The sequence below is a fragment of the Dama dama genome, chromosome 19 (assembly GCF_033118175.1).
Source record: "Dama dama isolate Ldn47 chromosome 19, ASM3311817v1, whole genome shotgun sequence".
Lineage (NCBI taxonomy): Eukaryota > Metazoa > Chordata > Mammalia > Artiodactyla > Cervidae > Dama > Dama dama.
The window spans coordinates 77,382,746-77,401,031 of NC_083699.1; the positions used below are offsets into that span (position 1 = coordinate 77,382,746).

Genomic DNA, 18,286 nt, shown 5'->3' on the forward strand with positions numbered 1-18,286 from the left:
TGAATAATTCCAAAGTTACACTATTCTTATATTAACTGTGCTGCTTGATTGGGTTGTATTTATGAACCCCACCTTTGCTATAGCTTCATCTACTGGAAACCTATTATCCAGTGTATGCAGTATGTGTATGTGCTTGTGTATGTGTGTGTGTGTGTGATTTATTTTAATATTTGCCAGGTTTTCTTGTATTTTGTGGCACAGTGGTAAAGAATCTGCCTGCCAGTGAAGAATATGCAAGAAACATAGGTTTAATCTCTGGTGGGTCAGGAAGATCCTCTGGAGTAGGAAAAGGCAACCCACTCCAGTATTCTTGCCTAGAAAATTCCATGGACAGAGGAGTCTGGCAGGCTGCGGTCCAAGGGGTCACAAACAGTTGAACATGACTGAGCACACACACAGAGTCTTGTATTTTTAAGTTAAGTCTTCTGGAATTTCTTGAGTTCTAATTCAGCTTTTGGCATTGAATTCTCCCTCATTTCTTGCTATTTGATATATACATTTACTGAGCTCGTGAATATGCATAACCCCAAAGACAAAGTTCAGTTCAGAACACTGTCTGAACTTGGGACAGGCAAATGAGCAAGACAAACAAGTGAATAAGCAGGCTTTTTTTAAGGTAATGAGCAGCAAAAAATGTCAACTATTTTTTCCCTTGCTTTTGTCATCCCTTTTCTGTTCTGCAGAATAAGAGGAAAATACTGACAATCACATACAGCTGGGTCTTACTGGAAGAGAACCCAGCACACATGATTCCCCCAGTGACAATCTAAAATGAATAAAAGTGATTTGGATGGATGTATGGATGGACAGATGGATTGATGAAGAAATGAATGGATGGATAGATAGATGGATGACTAGATAGATGGATGGATGCAGTATAGAGAGACAAGATTACAAACAGACCTGATTTTATTATGAAAAATAGATCAAATTTTCATTTCAGATGAACCTAAGTGTTGCAGGTTGTGTTCTTCAGGATTGGTCTCTAAGTTGGGGTTCAGTGTGTAGGATGTTTACCAGGGAGTGTCCTTATCATTGACACCTTTGGAAGGAGAGGCAAGGAGAAGGCCTGGGCACAGGGAGAAGACGAGTTGTAATGCAGGCATACGGCACCTTCATCTGATTAAGCAGGGGTCTCTGGAGAAAGTGTTTCTTCAAAGTCATTCTGGGTTTAGGCAACATTGCCCTCTTCAGTCACTCATTGGATACAGGCCACCAAGGATCATTGCAGCTGGGACATTTTTGAAGTGGCGGATGGCTGCCGGGTACCCCCTGAGGTCACTTGCAGAATCTGGGGCTCGTGTCCTTAAAGGAACCTGGGCCAAGCGTCTTCATGTACTTCACATCCTACCACTTATACAGATGTTAAACAGCTATAGATGTGCATGATAAACACCCTTACCTAAAGATGTTCTCATTAAATTGCTCCCCCTTTATCTAATAACATCATCTAATATTTCAAAGAAGAACTAAAGATTGTCACAGTGCACAAGATTGTAATTAGACTAGATCTTTGTCATCAAAATTTTTAATTCGAAGGATGTCTTTGACTTCTATTATTTCTTTAACTTGTTTATTATTCAGGTAATATCTATGCATCTACTGTTAATGAGATCAAGTAATAATAGGATGGTCACTGCTGACACAGGATTGGGGTCAATGGGAGGACTGATGAAGAAATAAGCATAATGCTGGGGGAGGTAGCAACTGCCTTGAGAAAGGGAGCACAAGGTGAGAAGCAGCATGTTTCTGCTAGCTGCGGGAAAACGTGGGTAGAGAAATAAGAAAGTCACTGATTTCAAAACAGTGTCGTCATTGAGATATATGGGAGCTATTTGGACAGCAGAGGAGATGGATACTTAGCTAGGTCTGGACAGAAAGTCTAGAATCAGAAGACAGTTTCCAAGAGAAATGGAGCTGAGTATCAGAGGGATGCACAGCTTGAAAAAAAAATCTCCAAAAGAGGTAACAATGCAGTTGAGTTATAACACTTCAAGCTGGTTGGGGTGAAATGGGGCCTCGTGGGATGAGGGGACAGAAAGAAGGAAAGACAGGGTGCAGCCTTCACATTCATAGTCAATGTTCCTGAACCAGAGGGTACTTGCTCCAGGCAAACCTTGAGAGACGGTATCTGATCTTGCAGCGTTCAGTGCCTCCTGCAGGATTCTGAAGGCAGTTACATGATTGAGGGAGAGATTTACAGGAGTGTCTTAGAAAAAGTCATCTCATTGAGGTATGTGAGATGGATTACAGTGCAGAAGGAAAAGAATGTGAAAGACCAGTTAGGACAGGATTGAAACATTTTCATAAAAGATGATGATAGTGTGCTCAGGAACAAAAGAGCCAGATGCAAGAGATAAGGAGAGATGGAGTAACTAGATATTACGGTCCAGGGAGACAGAGATGAAGGCAGAGAGAGATGAACAGCTAGGAATATCATATTCCATTCCACTGTATTCTATCCTATTCTATATAACATTTATTTAATAACTTTTATTATTCTGAACTTCTTGCGGCTGGGAGATTTTGCTAGAGAGTTGAAGGGGAGGCTTGAATGAAAGGGAAATAGGACACATTTGGGCTGGGATCTGAAATCCTCTGAGACATCCAGGTGAAGATCATAGCAGACAACTGAACATGCTGTCAGGAAGCTTGAGAAGGAGTTTTGGGTTAAGAGTTAGATGAGACAGTCCATAGCATGGAGCTGACACCTGGGAGGGAGGATATAGGTGGGACCATCAGAGAAATTGAGGGAGAGGAAGTGAGGCTGGGTCACCAAGGGCTAGTGTCTCCACTGGAGGGGTGGGGGGCACAACCCACTCCAATATTCTTGCCTGGAAAATCCTATGGGCAGAGGAGCCTGGCAGACAAGAGTCTATGGGTTGCAAAGAGTTGGATACAACTTAGAAACTAAGCAACTGAGTAAAATAAGGGCCAGAATTCTACATAGAAAAAAATAACATGCATTAGGAAATAACACTGGAAAATGAAAGAGTCCCAACTCTTTGGGAAAATTACAATATAACCTGAGAAAAGATGTGTTTTATCACAGCAACATCTACAGCAGATGATGTTCTTACAACAGTAGGACAAGTTCACAGAGATCAAGGACAGTAGGGGTTCATCTCATGTGAGAATAGTGAAGTTCATGTTTGTGGTTTTGCATGTTTATTTCAATTGCAAATAGGCAATTTCAAGTCAGGGAAGGTTTCTTGAATCTAGGCCTTTCTAAAATTGGGATACATGTGTGTGATTTGGTCCCATTATTGTCTTCTGTCCATGAAAGAGAAGGTTTATCACTTAGAATGAAGCCAGAGTTAGTCACCTCTGAGACAACAGTTTACTGTTTTTGCTGTGACGCCTGTCTTAAAAAGTTCTAAGCCTGACAGAGATTTGTGTCCTCCTTTGAGCATGTCTACAACAATTCATGGATGTGAACATCTCTACATGTACCCAAGCCTCCTACTTAACTTGGCCACAGAAATTTAAATTCAATTTCTGGATAAACAATTAACCTGTTTAATTAACCTGTTTAATTTAGTATGTTTTATGTGGTTTGGGCTGTTGCAAATATGCCCAGGACACAGCTCCCTAAAGGAAATTTAGAGATAGACCCTGAAGGCCGTCCTGTGCCCCAGATGGGCATGCCTCTCTCCTTCTTTGCCCTTCCCACACAACAGTAGCCCCAGAGAATACCCTGATGGCTCACTCCTGCTTTTTCTTTCTAGGTCACTGTTTGGGTGTCAGTTAATATCAGCTCATGTTGAACCCCAAGGGGACTTAGAGAGAAAGGTCAGGAAGGGCTGCAGATGAGCCCACATTTATGTGCACATCCAGAAGCCTCTGTTTACTTAGCACCTGCTGGCCCCGAGCAATGCCCTGCTCACTCCTGCATCAGACCCTCCCAACGCTCTGCCCTGTGCCCTTCTCCTCCTGCAGGCACAAGCCAAGGATCTGGAGCCTAATTCGTGGTGAGCCAGAAAGAGCTCTGGTGGCTGCTGACCCAGAAGTTGCCCGATTCAGTGTTTCTGATGGCTGTACCTGAATAAGCAAGGCTAGGTCTTTGACTTTATCTCCCAACTTGCCCTACCAGCAGGGGGTACAAATGGCTGAGTGGATTCACGAGTTAGAAGTCCGGAGACCCTAGGACATGTGGCATGTAATATGTGTGCATGGAAAGTATTTGTTGTTGGGAGAACATGAATGTAAAGAGTAAAGAGTGATGGGTATAGTAATAGGTATATTAGACAATCTCAGAGGGTTTTGTAGACTGGGTGAAAGGTCTTGGAAATTATACTCTAGGACTCCTTGAAGGTTTTCAAGAGGGCTTTGCATTTCAAAACATTTTGCTGGTGGATATGTGAGAAATGCTTTGCGGAGAGAATAAAATAATTGTTATTTTGGTACAGGTGCGAGATAAGAGAGAACTCTGGCAGCTGAGGTAGCAATGTTTAGAAAGATTCTGATTCAAAAGAGATTTGGACACAGAGCCTCAAGCTGAGCTGAGCTATCCCTGCACTGTGCATCAAGTACCCACCATCTTTGTTTTACACACAGCAGTGCACATACATCCATTCCCATCTCCCAGTTCATCCTGCCCCCCGACCCTCCCGTGTCCACCCGTGTTCTCTACGTCTGCATCTCTGTTCCTGCCCTACAGATAGGTTCATCTGTGCTATTTTTCTAGATTCCACGTCTATGGTTGTTAATATAGGATGGGATGAGGAGGAGGGTGGGCCAAGAGGAAGGGGATAGATGTATACCTACAGGTGATTCACTTCATTGTGCTAGAGAGACTAACACAACAGGGTAAGACAGTTATACCCTAATAAACAAAGAGAGTTAGACAAGAAAATCTTGAGGGCTTTAGTGATTTATTAGCTGTTAAGATTGAGAACAAGACAGAAGTATGTGTGATGTAGATGAATAACATGCATTAGGAAATAACACCACAAAATGAAAGAGTTCCAACTCTCAGTTTCTCGATGTAGTGGCCAGTCAGTTGTGTTCTGTGTAGTCTGTTCATTCTATTAGGTTATAAACTTCCTTGGCTACTAGGCTAATCAGGCTGCATAGGACCTCACCTTCCTCCTTCCTGTCTCATCATCTTGTCATTGTTATGTCTTGGACCTATCTCCCTTTTTATTCATCACTTTGGGATTGTCTCGTGTGCAAAGTGTAAACACATCCAGGGTGCCTCATCAGCCCTTAAATGTATTTTCAAAAAACCTTTGTACAATCAAGATATATCAATATAAGGCCCTATTTATTCCACTAGTTGTAGGAAATAATAAAAAGATAAGAATCGATGCCTCCTGCCTCCTGGGTCATTCTACTTAGGAAACAGCCCTGTACATAGATCTTTCTATTCACATGAGTCATACATTTCATTATAGAATCTTGAACAACAGGCTCTTGGGGTGGATGGAGAAAGACTTTAATGGTGTAGTGTGAACAGAGTGGAGGATTGTGTCACACAGTCAGTGATCTACTTTTCTAGAATCGGGAGCACACTGTAAAGTTGCAGAATTGGACAAGAACCAGTCTTATAGGTAGACAGTCCATCAAGCAATGTGCTCAGCCCACAAGTCACATGCGTTCATCATCCTCATGGTTTTCAGGCCACAGCTTGTACCTGGATGAATGGTTTCTGGATGGTTTCAGAGCCCTGAGTCTACTTAGGTTGCAGGCATCCCTGGTGGGCATACAGACCCTGAAATGGGTGTGTAATTGGGACTGGACTCTCAGGAACCAGCCATGGGATTTGCATTCCCATAATGAGCAGTGTTAGGAGATGCAATTTTTGGAGATTTTATGAAACACATAAGATGTTATAAAAAAAATAAAAAATAAAACCTTCTTAACGGTTGGGAAGAAAGGACTTGTTAAACAATAGAAAAAAGAGATGGGAAAATTAAAGTATCTGCAGCTATGACTCAGAAGACTTTGGCTTGAGGCAGTCTCTTTGAACAGTCTGATACCAAGAACTGTCAACCTGAGACTTTTGTATGGAGACTCATGGAGTTCAATTACCACCAGAAATGGAACGACAAAATGTGGAATTGATGGAATTATATATGGCAATGGAAAAAGAGCCTCACATGTCTCAACGTGTATGTAATGCATTTTATTTTCTTAGTGAATTATGGGCCTTGGGACAAAAAAAGAGGAAAAAAAAAGGAGGAAGAGGAAAGGAGGACGGATGCTAAAGTGAGCTACCTCTGTGTACCACCTGGGCTCTGGGGCTGCAGGTTACATAAAGCCTGCCGCTGACACTCTTATGAATTGTTTCACCATCACTGTTCTACATGTGAAGAAATGGAATCAGAGAGTTAAAAAATAAAAAACTGGGTCATGGACTTCTCTGGTGGTCTAGTGGTTAAGAACCCCCCTGCCAATGCAGGGGACACAAATTCAGTCCCTAGTCCAGGAAGATTCCACTTGCCTTGAGACAGTGAAGCGTGTGCACCACAATTACTGAAGCCCATATGCCTAGAGCCCATGCTCAGCAACAAGAGAAGCCACCACAGTAAGAAGCCCGTGCGCCGTAGCTGGAGAGTAGGGGGCCTGCTCTCACACAACTAGAGAAAGCCTGTGCCCTGCAAGGAAGAGTCAGTGCAGCCAAAAATAAAATAAGTGAATGAATGAACAAAAAGGAAAACTGTATCAAGATGACACTGCTAAAACTACCCAAGATTGGCCAACACCCAACTGTGTTTCTTTTAACATGCTGTACTCTCCTCTGGGTGGGGCTGGGGGGGAGAAGTAAAAATTGTTTTGTACCCTCTGAAAAAGAATATACAGTTAATTTTTGAGGGACAAGACACAGAAATATATTAGCCTGATTTAATATTCTTGCTATGCATTTAGAAAGAACAAGAGTCTAGATTAACATTTAGTCTAAATTCACAGAGCATTCAACAGCTCTGCCTTAGAGAATGGAACCCACACCATTATGTAGAATGAAATCCACAAACCTGGTAAGAAGTGACCTTGAGCAGATAGTTACAAACTTTTCGTAGGAAGGATATGTGAAAACCTGCTGCAGGTTACATTCATAATTTCTGCCCCTATAATGTGACAGTGTTTCATTATCAATAAGATTCAGAGAATTATTTACCTTAGAAAATGATGCAATGAATCTGATAAAGTAAATGATGTGCCTAAAGCAGGTGATTTGACTTCACCAGAATAATTACAAGAGATTTAGAACCACTTGGTTTACTTTTTGCCTCCAATTTTATATCTTATAAATGAAAAATATAAGCTATTGGACCCTTTCAAATATTTCTGAGCATTTTCTACAGCAGACTTGTGCTTCATGACTGAGGCAAAGATAACAACGTGCGTAGTAAGAAGTGACATAGATTGACACACAGGTTTTTCAAATTTAATTTGCATTAAAAAAGTGCACCCCAATGTAATGTGGCAAGTGAAAAAAGAAGTCACAAAGCTAATGTTGGCATTATTCTGGGAAAATGACTTTTCCCTCGGACTAAATCCTTCCTTTTATCATGTAAAATTTTAACTATCTTGGATAGGTTTTTTAAAAATAAATATGTTCTGAAATATTTTAGATATTATCTTTTCCCCATTTAATATATGAAAATAGCTTATGAGTCAGAATCTTAATTATGCACCATGATATTGTATTAACTGCAGAAATGCTGGCTGTTAAGAGCAGGGTGCCCCGGCACAGGCTGTCCACCAGCTGTTATGTGTTGGTTGCATCTGCTCTTTATAGTTTATGGTTCGTTTCTGCCTCACAATTACCTTACCTATTGTGGCTTCTTACTGAGCCCTTGTCAAGATGCCAATTCTCAGCATCCGGTTTAGACCAGGAAATGAGATAATAAGAGTGCTGCAAAAGTTTAAAATACAATGTTCAGAGTGAGGAATTGTCCTCTGAGTGACATGAGTGAGGGTTAGTGCCTAGGCTTTCTTTTTTATTATTATTAACATGAACAGCTAGCTCATTAGAAAAGACCCTGATGCTGGGGAAGATTGGAGGCAGGAGGAGAAGGGGATGACAGAGGACGAGATGGTTGGATTTCATCACCGATTCAATGGACATGAGTTTGAGCAAGCTCCGAGAGATGGTGAAGGACAGGAAAGCCTACTGTGCTGCAGTCCGTGGGGTTCCAAAAAGTAGAACAGGGCTGAACGACTGAACTACAACAATTGGAGTATAATTGCTTTACAATGTTGTGTTACTTTCTGTTGTACAACAGCGTGAATCAACCATGTGTATGCGTATGTGCTCTCCCTCATGGACCGCCCTCCTGCCCCCGCACCCCACCCATCAGAGGACCGAGCTGAGCTCCCCGTGCCACACAACAGCTTCCTGCTAGCTCCCTATTCCACATAGAGTGTGTGTGTATATACATCCCACCTTACCCTCCTCTGCCTGAGTCCACATGTCCATTTTTTGCATCAGAGTCTCTATTCCTGCCCTGCAAATTGGTTCATCTGTGCCATTTTTCTGGATTCCACAAATATGCATTACTATATGATACTTGTTTTTTCTCTTTCTGACTTACTTCACTCTGTATGGAAGATTCTTGTTCCATCCACTTCTCTACAAATGACACAATTCCACTCCTTGTTTATGGCTGAGTAATATTCCTGGGCTTCCTGACATTTCTTTTCACTGCTTTGGAGACTTTATTTCCAGCAGTGTCACTTTATGAATAAAGATTCTGAAATTTACTTCTGAAATTATAATTATATGTCCTAGAGTTCTATAAACCAGTGAATTACAGATATTTTAGAATTATGGAAAGCATGAATTTTTAAAAATGGATTCTCCTGTAAATACTTCTTTTTTTTATATAGCCAATTGATTTTTTTATGTATCATGGTTTTTAATTCCTCAGAGAACTCATTATTACACATTTTTTTCCTGTTTTTATTTTTTACTTATTTTTAACTAATTTATTTATTTTAATTGGAGGCTAATTACTTTACAATATTGTGGTGGTTTTTGCCATACATTGACTTGAATCAGTCATGGGTATAGCTACTTCTTGCCTCCAATCTTTGAACATAGTATTCACATGCCATTTTTCTATGCTGTGACTTCCTTTTGCTATGAAGAAGACACTCCTGTGTTTAATAAGTATTGACAGCCTACACCCCATATTGTTTTCTTATTAAATAGATAGGTTGAAAGGTATCTATCTTATCTTTCTTTCTTGATCTGAGGTTTAGAAAGTAAGTTCTTGTCTATTTCTTTCTTCTCCCTATTATAACTGATAAGAAAGGTGGAGTCCATTACCTTGTTACTTATGTTTCACTTAAGTGTTTTTTTTTTTTTTTTTTTTTCCCCTTCAGTAAAGGCCTGGTGCAAGGCAACCAATTCAGGTGCATGTGAAGTTCTGTTATCCCCTATGTTAACTCATTCACTGCTCATAGCAGCCCCCCCCCCCCACCTTGTTTTACAAATAAGGAAACTGAGGCACAGAGAGAGTGCTAATTGCTCAGTCATGCAGGACTCATTGCCACTGCATGAACTGTAGCCTGCCAGGCTCCTCTGTGCATGGGATTTCCCTGGCTACTGGAGTGGGTTGCCATTTCCTTCTCCAGACTGAAATGACACAGCTGGAATTAAACCCAGGGAGTCTGGCTCCAAAGTTCATTTACCTTAGAAAAATGATCTCCAGTTCAGATAAGAAACACCCAGCCAACAATGGGTGCTTGGTTCGTCTGAGAAGACTCACAACTAGGTTTCTGTATGTAAGAAACCAAAGAATTGTCTTGAAAAATTACTGGCAAGCTAGTCTTACCTAACAGCTTACTCCTGGAGAGTTCCTATGCTAACAGGATGTTGGGAAGGAATAAACTACAGTCTTTGTTGAGAAACATGGACTTAGGATGGGAAGGGAGAGGAAAGATTACTCTATGAGACTTGGGCACTGTCTGGGAAGATTGTAACCCCACAATATTCAGCCAGTGAGGAATGGGGGAGGGATCTGCACTCCAGAGGATACACGTGCTTGCTGTAATGTCCCAGGTGTGCCTGCCCACCAGACACCACATCTTTCCAGACTGTCATTAAAAGTCTTGCTTTCACTGTGTAAAAACAAACAAAAAGAAACCAAAGAAGAGGAAATGTAGTTACTTTTTCTTTTAAAGATGTCTATTTATTGCATGTTAATATTTCAGTTCAGTTGTGGAATAAACATTTGTGACACTTGGGGCAAGATTTAGAGAAATACACACACTCTTGGTACAGCTTGGCACTTTCCCCACCTCATGACAACCATGAACAAACCGAGTGTAATTCAGCCTGATTTAAACAGGTTGTAGGCTGTCAATACTTATTAAATATGAGAATGTCTTCTTACAGCATGAAAATTTTACGGATAGAGAGTGTTAGTCACTCAGTCATGTCTGACTCTTTGCGACTTCGTGGACTGTAGCCCGCCAGGCTCCTCTGTCCATGGAATTATTCAGGCAGGAATACTGGAATGGGTAAACCTTCCCTTGTCCAGGGGATCGTCCCAACCCAGGGATCGAAACTGGATACCTCGCACTGCAGGCAGATTCTTTATTATCTGAGCTACCAGGGAAGCCTGTACAGGATAAAGGGCTCCGTTTTTCAAGAACAGAGGCAAGGCTAGCTACAGAGGGATCAGAGTGTAAAGAGAAAACAGAAGCAAAATCCATTACTACCTACATTTCTAAAATAGCACTAGCTCAATGGTTTGCAATCACCAGGTAGAACCCATCCTGAGATCTTTGTCTCTTAGCATCAGACTAACTTGTTGCAGACCCAAAGTTCTATTAATAACTTTACATTGAGTATCCACAGCAGTTTTGACACTGGATATGCTTGTCTGTACCTTTGGCTGTTTGCTTGTTTACTTGCTTGTTTCTCTGGTAAGGTCTAACTTAGCCACCTGCTTACTGATTCTGGCTGTATTTGCAATTCTGAGTTCCAACTTTCCACCTCCTCTAGAAGCGTGTGTGTGTGTGTATGTGTGTGTGTGCACGCATGCTTAGTCGCTCAGTCATGTCCAATTCTGCAATCCCATGGACTGTAACCCACCAGGCTCCTCTGTCTGTGGGGATTCTCCAGGAAAGAATACTGGTGTGTGTTGCCATGCCTCCTCCAGGGGATCTTCCCAACCCAGGGATCGAACCCATAGAGTAGTAGTAATAATAACATTAAGTAAGAGAAAAGCCACTGCTATACTTTCTTAACATCAGCAGCCTATGACTATGCATGCATGATGGCTGTACTGGGTAGAGATGGTATATCACGTCCATTGCTGTCTGACATCCTGACATACAGTGCAATATTGAGCACATACTAGCTGCTCAAAACCCACTCCAGTGTGCTTGCCTGGAGAATCCCAGGGATGGGGGAGCCTGGTGGGCTGCCATCTATGGGATTGCAGAGTTGGACACGACTAAAGTGACTTAGCAGCAGAAGCAGCAGCTACTGCTGCTGCACAAAAAACACTTCTTCAGTGAATGAATGAATGACTGGTTTCCATTCAGTTGTTTCTTAGCTGAATTCCTTACATCTCCCCTGAGTTGATAATGAAATGAAACCAGAATAAATTCTGCAGACATCCTACTATTTAATAATTTCATTTTATGAAATCACCTAGTATAATAAGTGGCTTACATTAAGTTATTATGAGCTTAAGATTGTAATAATCTATGAATAACTTCCCCAAAAGACTGATAGGAAGAGCACATTGTCAGCTTGCCCATGACCTCATGACCAATAAGTAACCAAGGTAGAATCCAAAATTGGCTCCTCTGGTGCCATTTTGACCATTTTATGATGCTGATACTGTGTGAGGCCATCTAGGAAGCTGCCAAGAAGAATGGTCCTAAGTCAAGAAGGAAAAATCAGAGTGTATTAGGGAAATTAAATGAAAACAGAGCATTCCAGATTGAGTGTGGCTGTGTCCGTGGCTGGCTGAGCTGAAGGTTATAACCTTATCTTCAGGAGCAGCACATCTCCTCAACTCAGAAAACTGACCATGGACCAGTTCATAATATAAGATCATGGGCAGGGAATGTGCAAAATTAAGGGGGTACAGAGTAAACTCAATGGACATGAATCTGAGCAAGCTCCAGAAAATAGTGAAGGACAGGGAAGCCTGGCATGCTATAGTCCATGGGGTCACAAAGAGTTGGACACAACTTACTGACTGACAATAACAAGAACTGAGTAACTGTGCAATTATCCTAACATAAACATTTTAAATTAACATTTGCTATTGGCTGGATGTTGGATATTTAAAAAGTGTTTAGTAATAAAACTGAAATCTCTTTCTTCAATAGACTTAAAGTGTGTTTACTAAAAAGGCGTGGAATGGATTGAAGGGAAAATAGTAATTGTAAAGTTAGTATTAGGAAGGCAGGAAAGAAATCTCTTGAACACATCATTTTTTTTTTCATTTATTTCTATTAGTTGGAGGCTAATTACTTTACAGTATTGTAGTGGTTTTTGCCATACACTGACATGAATCAGCCATGGATATACATGTATTCCCCATCCTGAACCCCCCTCCCACCTCCCTCCCCATCCCATCCCTCTGGGTCATCCCAGTGCACCAGCCCCGAGCACTTGTCTCATGCATCCAACCTGGGCTGGTGATCTGTTTCACCCTTGATAATATACATGTTTCGATGCTGTTCTCTCAGATCATCCCACCCTCGCCTTCTCCCATAGAGTCCAAGAGTCTGTTCTATACATCTGTGTCTCTTTTTCTGTCTTGCATATAGGGTTATCATTAACATCTTTCTAAATTCCATATATATGCATTAGTATACTGTATTAGTGTTTATCTTTCTGGCTTACTTCACTCTGTATAATGGGCTCCAGTTTTGTCCATCTCATTAGAACTGATTCAAATGTATTCTTTTTAATGGCTGAGTAATATTCCAATGTAAACACATCATTTTTAAAAGCTTCCAAGAGAAAACCAATCCCAAAAGCCCTCTTTCAAGGCATTTACACAGAAAAATGCAAAACCTGAAGTATTTCCTTTAAAAAATGATTATTGAATTTAAAACATTTTATCAAAATAATTAGATTAAGCATATTTTCTGAAGTATTAATACAAATTAACCCATGCTTATCATTTAGAACAATAAGAAAATTCAAATAACAAGAGAGCCCTATTTCAAATCTTCTAGTTCATATATCTGTATGCTGTAGCAGTGATTTGTATTGCTCTTTCAATGTCATGCAAGAGGGTTAAAGAAAAGAGAATGTAGAGTAATAACAGTTCATTATCATCTTTCCTCTATTACTTTTTCTTTTCTTTCAGTTCCACCTTTTATCCAGCCTTTTGAGTTTCCGAGATTCTCCATTGGACAGCGGGTCTTCATCCCGTGCGTTGTGGTCTCAGGGGACTTACCCATCACCATCACCTGGCAGAAAGATGGCCGGCCAATCCCAGCAAGCCTCGGGGTGACCATTGACAACATTGACTTCACAAGCTCCTTAAGGATTTCCAATCTTTCCCTGATGCACAATGGGAATTATACCTGCATAGCCCGCAACGAGGCAGCAGCTGTGGAGCACCAAAGCCAGCTAATCGTGAGAGGTAACGAGGCACTGAGGATGCATGGCATCTATGCAGTCAAATTCAATAATGCTCGTCAATGGTGTTTCCTTGAAATATTAAAAGTAACTAGAATTCCCATTCAAACACATACACACACACAGCTGTAGGAACCAACTATTAACTCCCCTAAATTCCAAACCAAGGTTTAATTGATATTCATCTAAAACATGAAGTTTCAAAAATTAGCCAAGAAGAAATGTGTGAATGAAGATGTGGGGTCCATGGGATATAATTCTTGAAACAGGGCTTCCCTACATTAACCCAGTGATATTTGAGGCCAAAAGCTCATGAGCACTTGCTGTGTTGAATTTACTTTATGGCACTTCTTGTATTAAAAAGTGATTATTGAATTTAAAGCATTTTATCAAAATAATTAGATTAAGCATATTTTGTATTAATACAAATTAATCCATGCTTATCATTTAGAACAATAAGATAATTCAAATAACTGATGATTTAGACTGATGATTTTAAAAATAATATTTGTCATTTAGACTGATGATTTTAAAAATAATATTTGTCAAAACCATATATCACAGTTTTTCTAAAGTCAAAACGTACATTTTCATCTAGCTTTTATAATGTTTTTGTTTTCTAGTTTCTAAAATGTAGTTTTCTTTTCTTCCTCATTTCTGTTGAGCATTCAGTCTCTCATTATTTGGGGAGGGTATTGAAACATCTATTAAATTAAGTGAAGTATGGCAAAAATTTAGGAAAATATTGAAAGAAGGTAGTTTAATTTGCAGAAAAATTTTCTAGGGCTCTCAATGAACCTGAAATATAAGCTAAAGTCTCATTTCACATCTCTGCCCAAATCTCCCAGTTCTCATTAAGGTTCACACACATTACCTGCAAAATGAGAAGCTAGTGTTCTGTACTGTCTGTGGAGCACAGATGTTCTGTGATTTCATGATTCTTCTAGAGGTGTATGTGTTCATCTACCCATACAATACTCACCCACATTGCAGAAGTAATTGTATGAAATTAAAGATTTATATTAATGTTGACTATTTGCATTTTGGGGCTTCACAGGTGACACTAGTGGTAAAATAAGTGAGTGAAAGTCTCTTAGTCATGTCTGACTCTTTGTGACCCCATGGACTGTAGCCCACCAGGCTCCTCTGTCCAGGGGATTCTCCAGGCAAAAATACTGGAGTGGGTTACCGTTCCCTTCTTCAGGGGATCTTTCTGACCCAGGAATTGAACTGAGGTCTCCTGCATGTCAGGCAGATTTTTTACCATCTAAGTCAAGAACCTGCCTGCCAATGCAGGATTTTAAAGTTCTCTAACACAGGGCTCTCATCACAGTTACCAAGAGGGATGGATTCCATTACCTTCAGGACAGTCAGTAGATCTGAGCTGACTCTTTCTTGAGGTATAGGTTCCCAAGTCCTTTCTCAGACCTTGCACCTAGTTTCCATGACACTTCTCCTTCCTTTCTGCTGAAAAGTAATGCCCATTCTGGCTAGTTGGCAATAGAATGAAGTGAAGCATACTTAGAATTCATATGAGGAAACCCACTTTGTATTTGTGAAAAAGAGTTTCCCTGAGTAAATCAGAACTTCTACCTTCACTTAGATACAAACCAAAGACACAAATGGTCTTATACTAATAAAATTGGGAGCAATGATTTTTTCCCCCATTTTTGAGGATGCATAAACATGGGAGCTGCTCCTGTACTGCTTCCCAAATGCTTTCTTATGAGAACTGACTCTCACTATCATTTGAAAGGTCAAAACAGGGAGTACATCAGCCTGACTCCGAAATAATCTGCTCTGAAGGATCCAGGTCAGAGAAGAAAAATGCTAGATGAAAATGTACACGAGTGTTCTGTGAATCACTTGGCTTTGCAGGAAAGGCAAGTGAACTTTTTGACCAAGGCAAAAGTCAAGTGACCTGGAATTGAGCTCAGCCAATCAGAATAATGCAGTTGATCACAATCTGATTAGTGTCTCTCTGTGGCTGTTTTTAAAAATATGTTAAATAAGCTTCTGTGAAATTAACATTAAATCACTAGTTGGATAATATAGCCCTGAGAAAGAAGATGTGCTTCACAAGTAGGTCAGTAGCTGGAGAAATAGTCAAGGACAAAATGATGTGTGGTGCATTTGTTTTCAATCTGAACTTCACCACCATGATATCTCCTGTGAGATTTAAGAAAACACTAATGACTATTTTCTAGTCCTAACTAAACACAAGTAAATCACCATCTCTGGGAGCAAATCCATCTCCCAAATCTCTGGGGCATTATTCTTTCTTTTTTTTAATTCAAAAATCATCTATTAATGATTCTTGAATTTTGTCACATGTTTAAATTACCTGGGGAGCTTTAAAAAAATGCCTGATGTCCAGGCTGAAGTCCAAGTAAATAAACATCACTGCAGGGTGGTGGTGGGAGTGGGTACCCAAGCACCAGGAATTTGTAAAATTTCCAAGCTGATTCTAAAATGCAGGGAAGTTTTAAGTCTGTGTACCCTAGGTAATTTGAATATACAACTACTTTAGAAGTCTATTTTGTTCTGTAAATCCAAAGAAAGGCCATTGGTGACTTTAACTAAGCCAGCAGCATGACCTGATTTATGTTTTTGATCCTCACACTAGCAGCTGTGTAAAGAATGGACTAGTCCAGAAAGCAAATATAGTAGGTAAGAAGCCATTTCAGAAGTTGAGGCAAGATAGAAAGTGACTTGAGTGAAAGTACTGGGTCAAAGTAATGAGAAGCAGTTTTAATTTGCGATATGTTTTGGAGGCAGAGCAAACAAAACATGTGTATAAAGTGACTATGGCAAGTGAGAGAGAACATTCCTTAATTAGAGTACATATTTTGCCTAGTCAGGTAGATGAAAGTGTCTGCAGCAAAAGTTGAAAAGATATAAGGAGTAGTAGCTGTCACAGAGAAATAACGATATGAGAGCAACAAAAGTATCTAGACCCAAGGCATTCCAAAAGTTAAGATTTTAGAATAAGAGGAGAAATCCACAAAGGAGACAGGAAGAAGAAACAGTCACTGAAACAGGAAGAAGTCCAGTGGATTGTGGGGCCCTGAAAGCAAAATAGCAAATAATCAGGAAAGATATGTAATAAAGTATATCATGTTCCACTGAAAGTAGAAAAAGAGGAAAGCCAAGAATTGGTCATTGGGTTTTGAGGAAGATGAATACTGGTTTGACCTTGCACAACGGGGTGGCTACAGTGAATGACTGATTAGTGGGGCTTGAAAAAAGAAGGGGAGGTAACTGAATGTGTGGGAACTCAAGAAAATACAAGTATTTTTATATTTTCAAGAATGTTGCTGTGGCAGGAGGCAGAAAAAATGGAAAGGAAGTTAGATATGGACCTGGGACAAGGGAAGCTTACATACTAATGGGAATGAGCCAGTAGAGAGGAAAAAAAAACTGTATGTGGCAGGGCAAAGAGCTTATTAGAGGATCCAGGTCCTTGACTTAGTTAATTTGGTTCTTTTACCAATGGAATATGTCCAAACTAATATAATAATAATCTTAGTAGGGCCCCATAAGGTAGAACCAACAGAAATGGTTGGAAGTTTCAGACAGCCAGGTTTGGGGTCAAGTAACTTAAAAGATAAATTTAAAAAGTCATCAGAGAGTAACACACAATGGATTTATCCTCCTACCATGAACAATTATGAAAAGTGAAAGTGTTACTCACTCAGTCACGTCCAACTCTTTGCAACCCCATGAACACTAGCCCTGCAGGCTCCTCTGTCCCTGGGATTTCCCAGGCAGGAATACCGGAGTGGTTAACCATTCCCTTCTCCAGGTAATCTTCTCAACATAGGGATCAAACCCAGGTCTCTTGCATTGCAGGCAGATTCTTTACCATCTGAGTCACCAGGATAGGCATCAAGATTATAAAACTAGACAATAATTTGTAATCATTTTTCAGGTAGTGAAACACACAGTAGAAGGCTTTGGTCCTTGAGATAAATATGACCTATTCCCCAAATGCACCCCAGATTTTTGCTTGGTGCACTTTCCAAACCATGATAGCGGGATGTAGAACCTAAATAGATGATAGTGACTTTTCAGATGATGATAAACAAAAGATTTGACATTTAGAATTATTGAGGTGCTAGATATTTCAGGGCAGAATACTAGGGAGTGGGGACCTGTTCAAAGAAAGATTTCCAAATACCTATATAGGGTTCCCTTTGAGTCTTTAGCTAGGTACTATGCTTCACATGCATAGGGTAAGACTTTATGAGATCTAGTAGAGAACAACGACCAGGAAAATGTGACACAGTTAAAGATTCCAAGAGTTATACAGTGCTGAGAAGTGTTGGATTTCTGACTAATCAGAGTAGAGAATACACAGGGAATTCAGTTGAAATCTCAGAGAAGTCACAACTAAAAGAGACCTAATCTAGCCCTGGAATAAGGGTTCTTCTAAACCAGCCCTAACAACAAGACTATGAGTTGTCTTAACAGGATAAACTTCTTCACCAGTAAGTTAACTGTCTGCAATCATAACATTCAACATTCTTAAAAGGAAGACAACAAAATCCAGACTATCAACACATAGCATGTCCACAAAGCCTTACACATATTTACTGGGTATGGGAAAAAATAGGAAAATGTGAGCCATAAATAAAAGGAAAAAAAATAAAAGAAACAACCTAATGAACATACAGAAGTTGGGATTAGAAGCAAGATTTTAAAGTAGCTATCATA

The 18,286-nt window shown here is 40.1% G+C and overlaps 1 protein-coding gene across 1 annotated transcript in view; it reads left to right on the forward strand.

Annotated features, from left to right (window-relative positions):
- DSCAM (DS cell adhesion molecule) overlaps window positions 1–18,286 on the forward strand; it is a 664,082-nt gene that overhangs the window by 384,845 nt on the left and 260,951 nt on the right. The window contains exon 9 of the mRNA XM_061168054.1: window positions 13,296–13,574. Within this exon, the coding sequence (XP_061024037.1) occupies window positions 13,296–13,574 (279 nt within the window). The remainder of the gene's footprint in view (window positions 1–13,295; window positions 13,575–18,286) is intronic.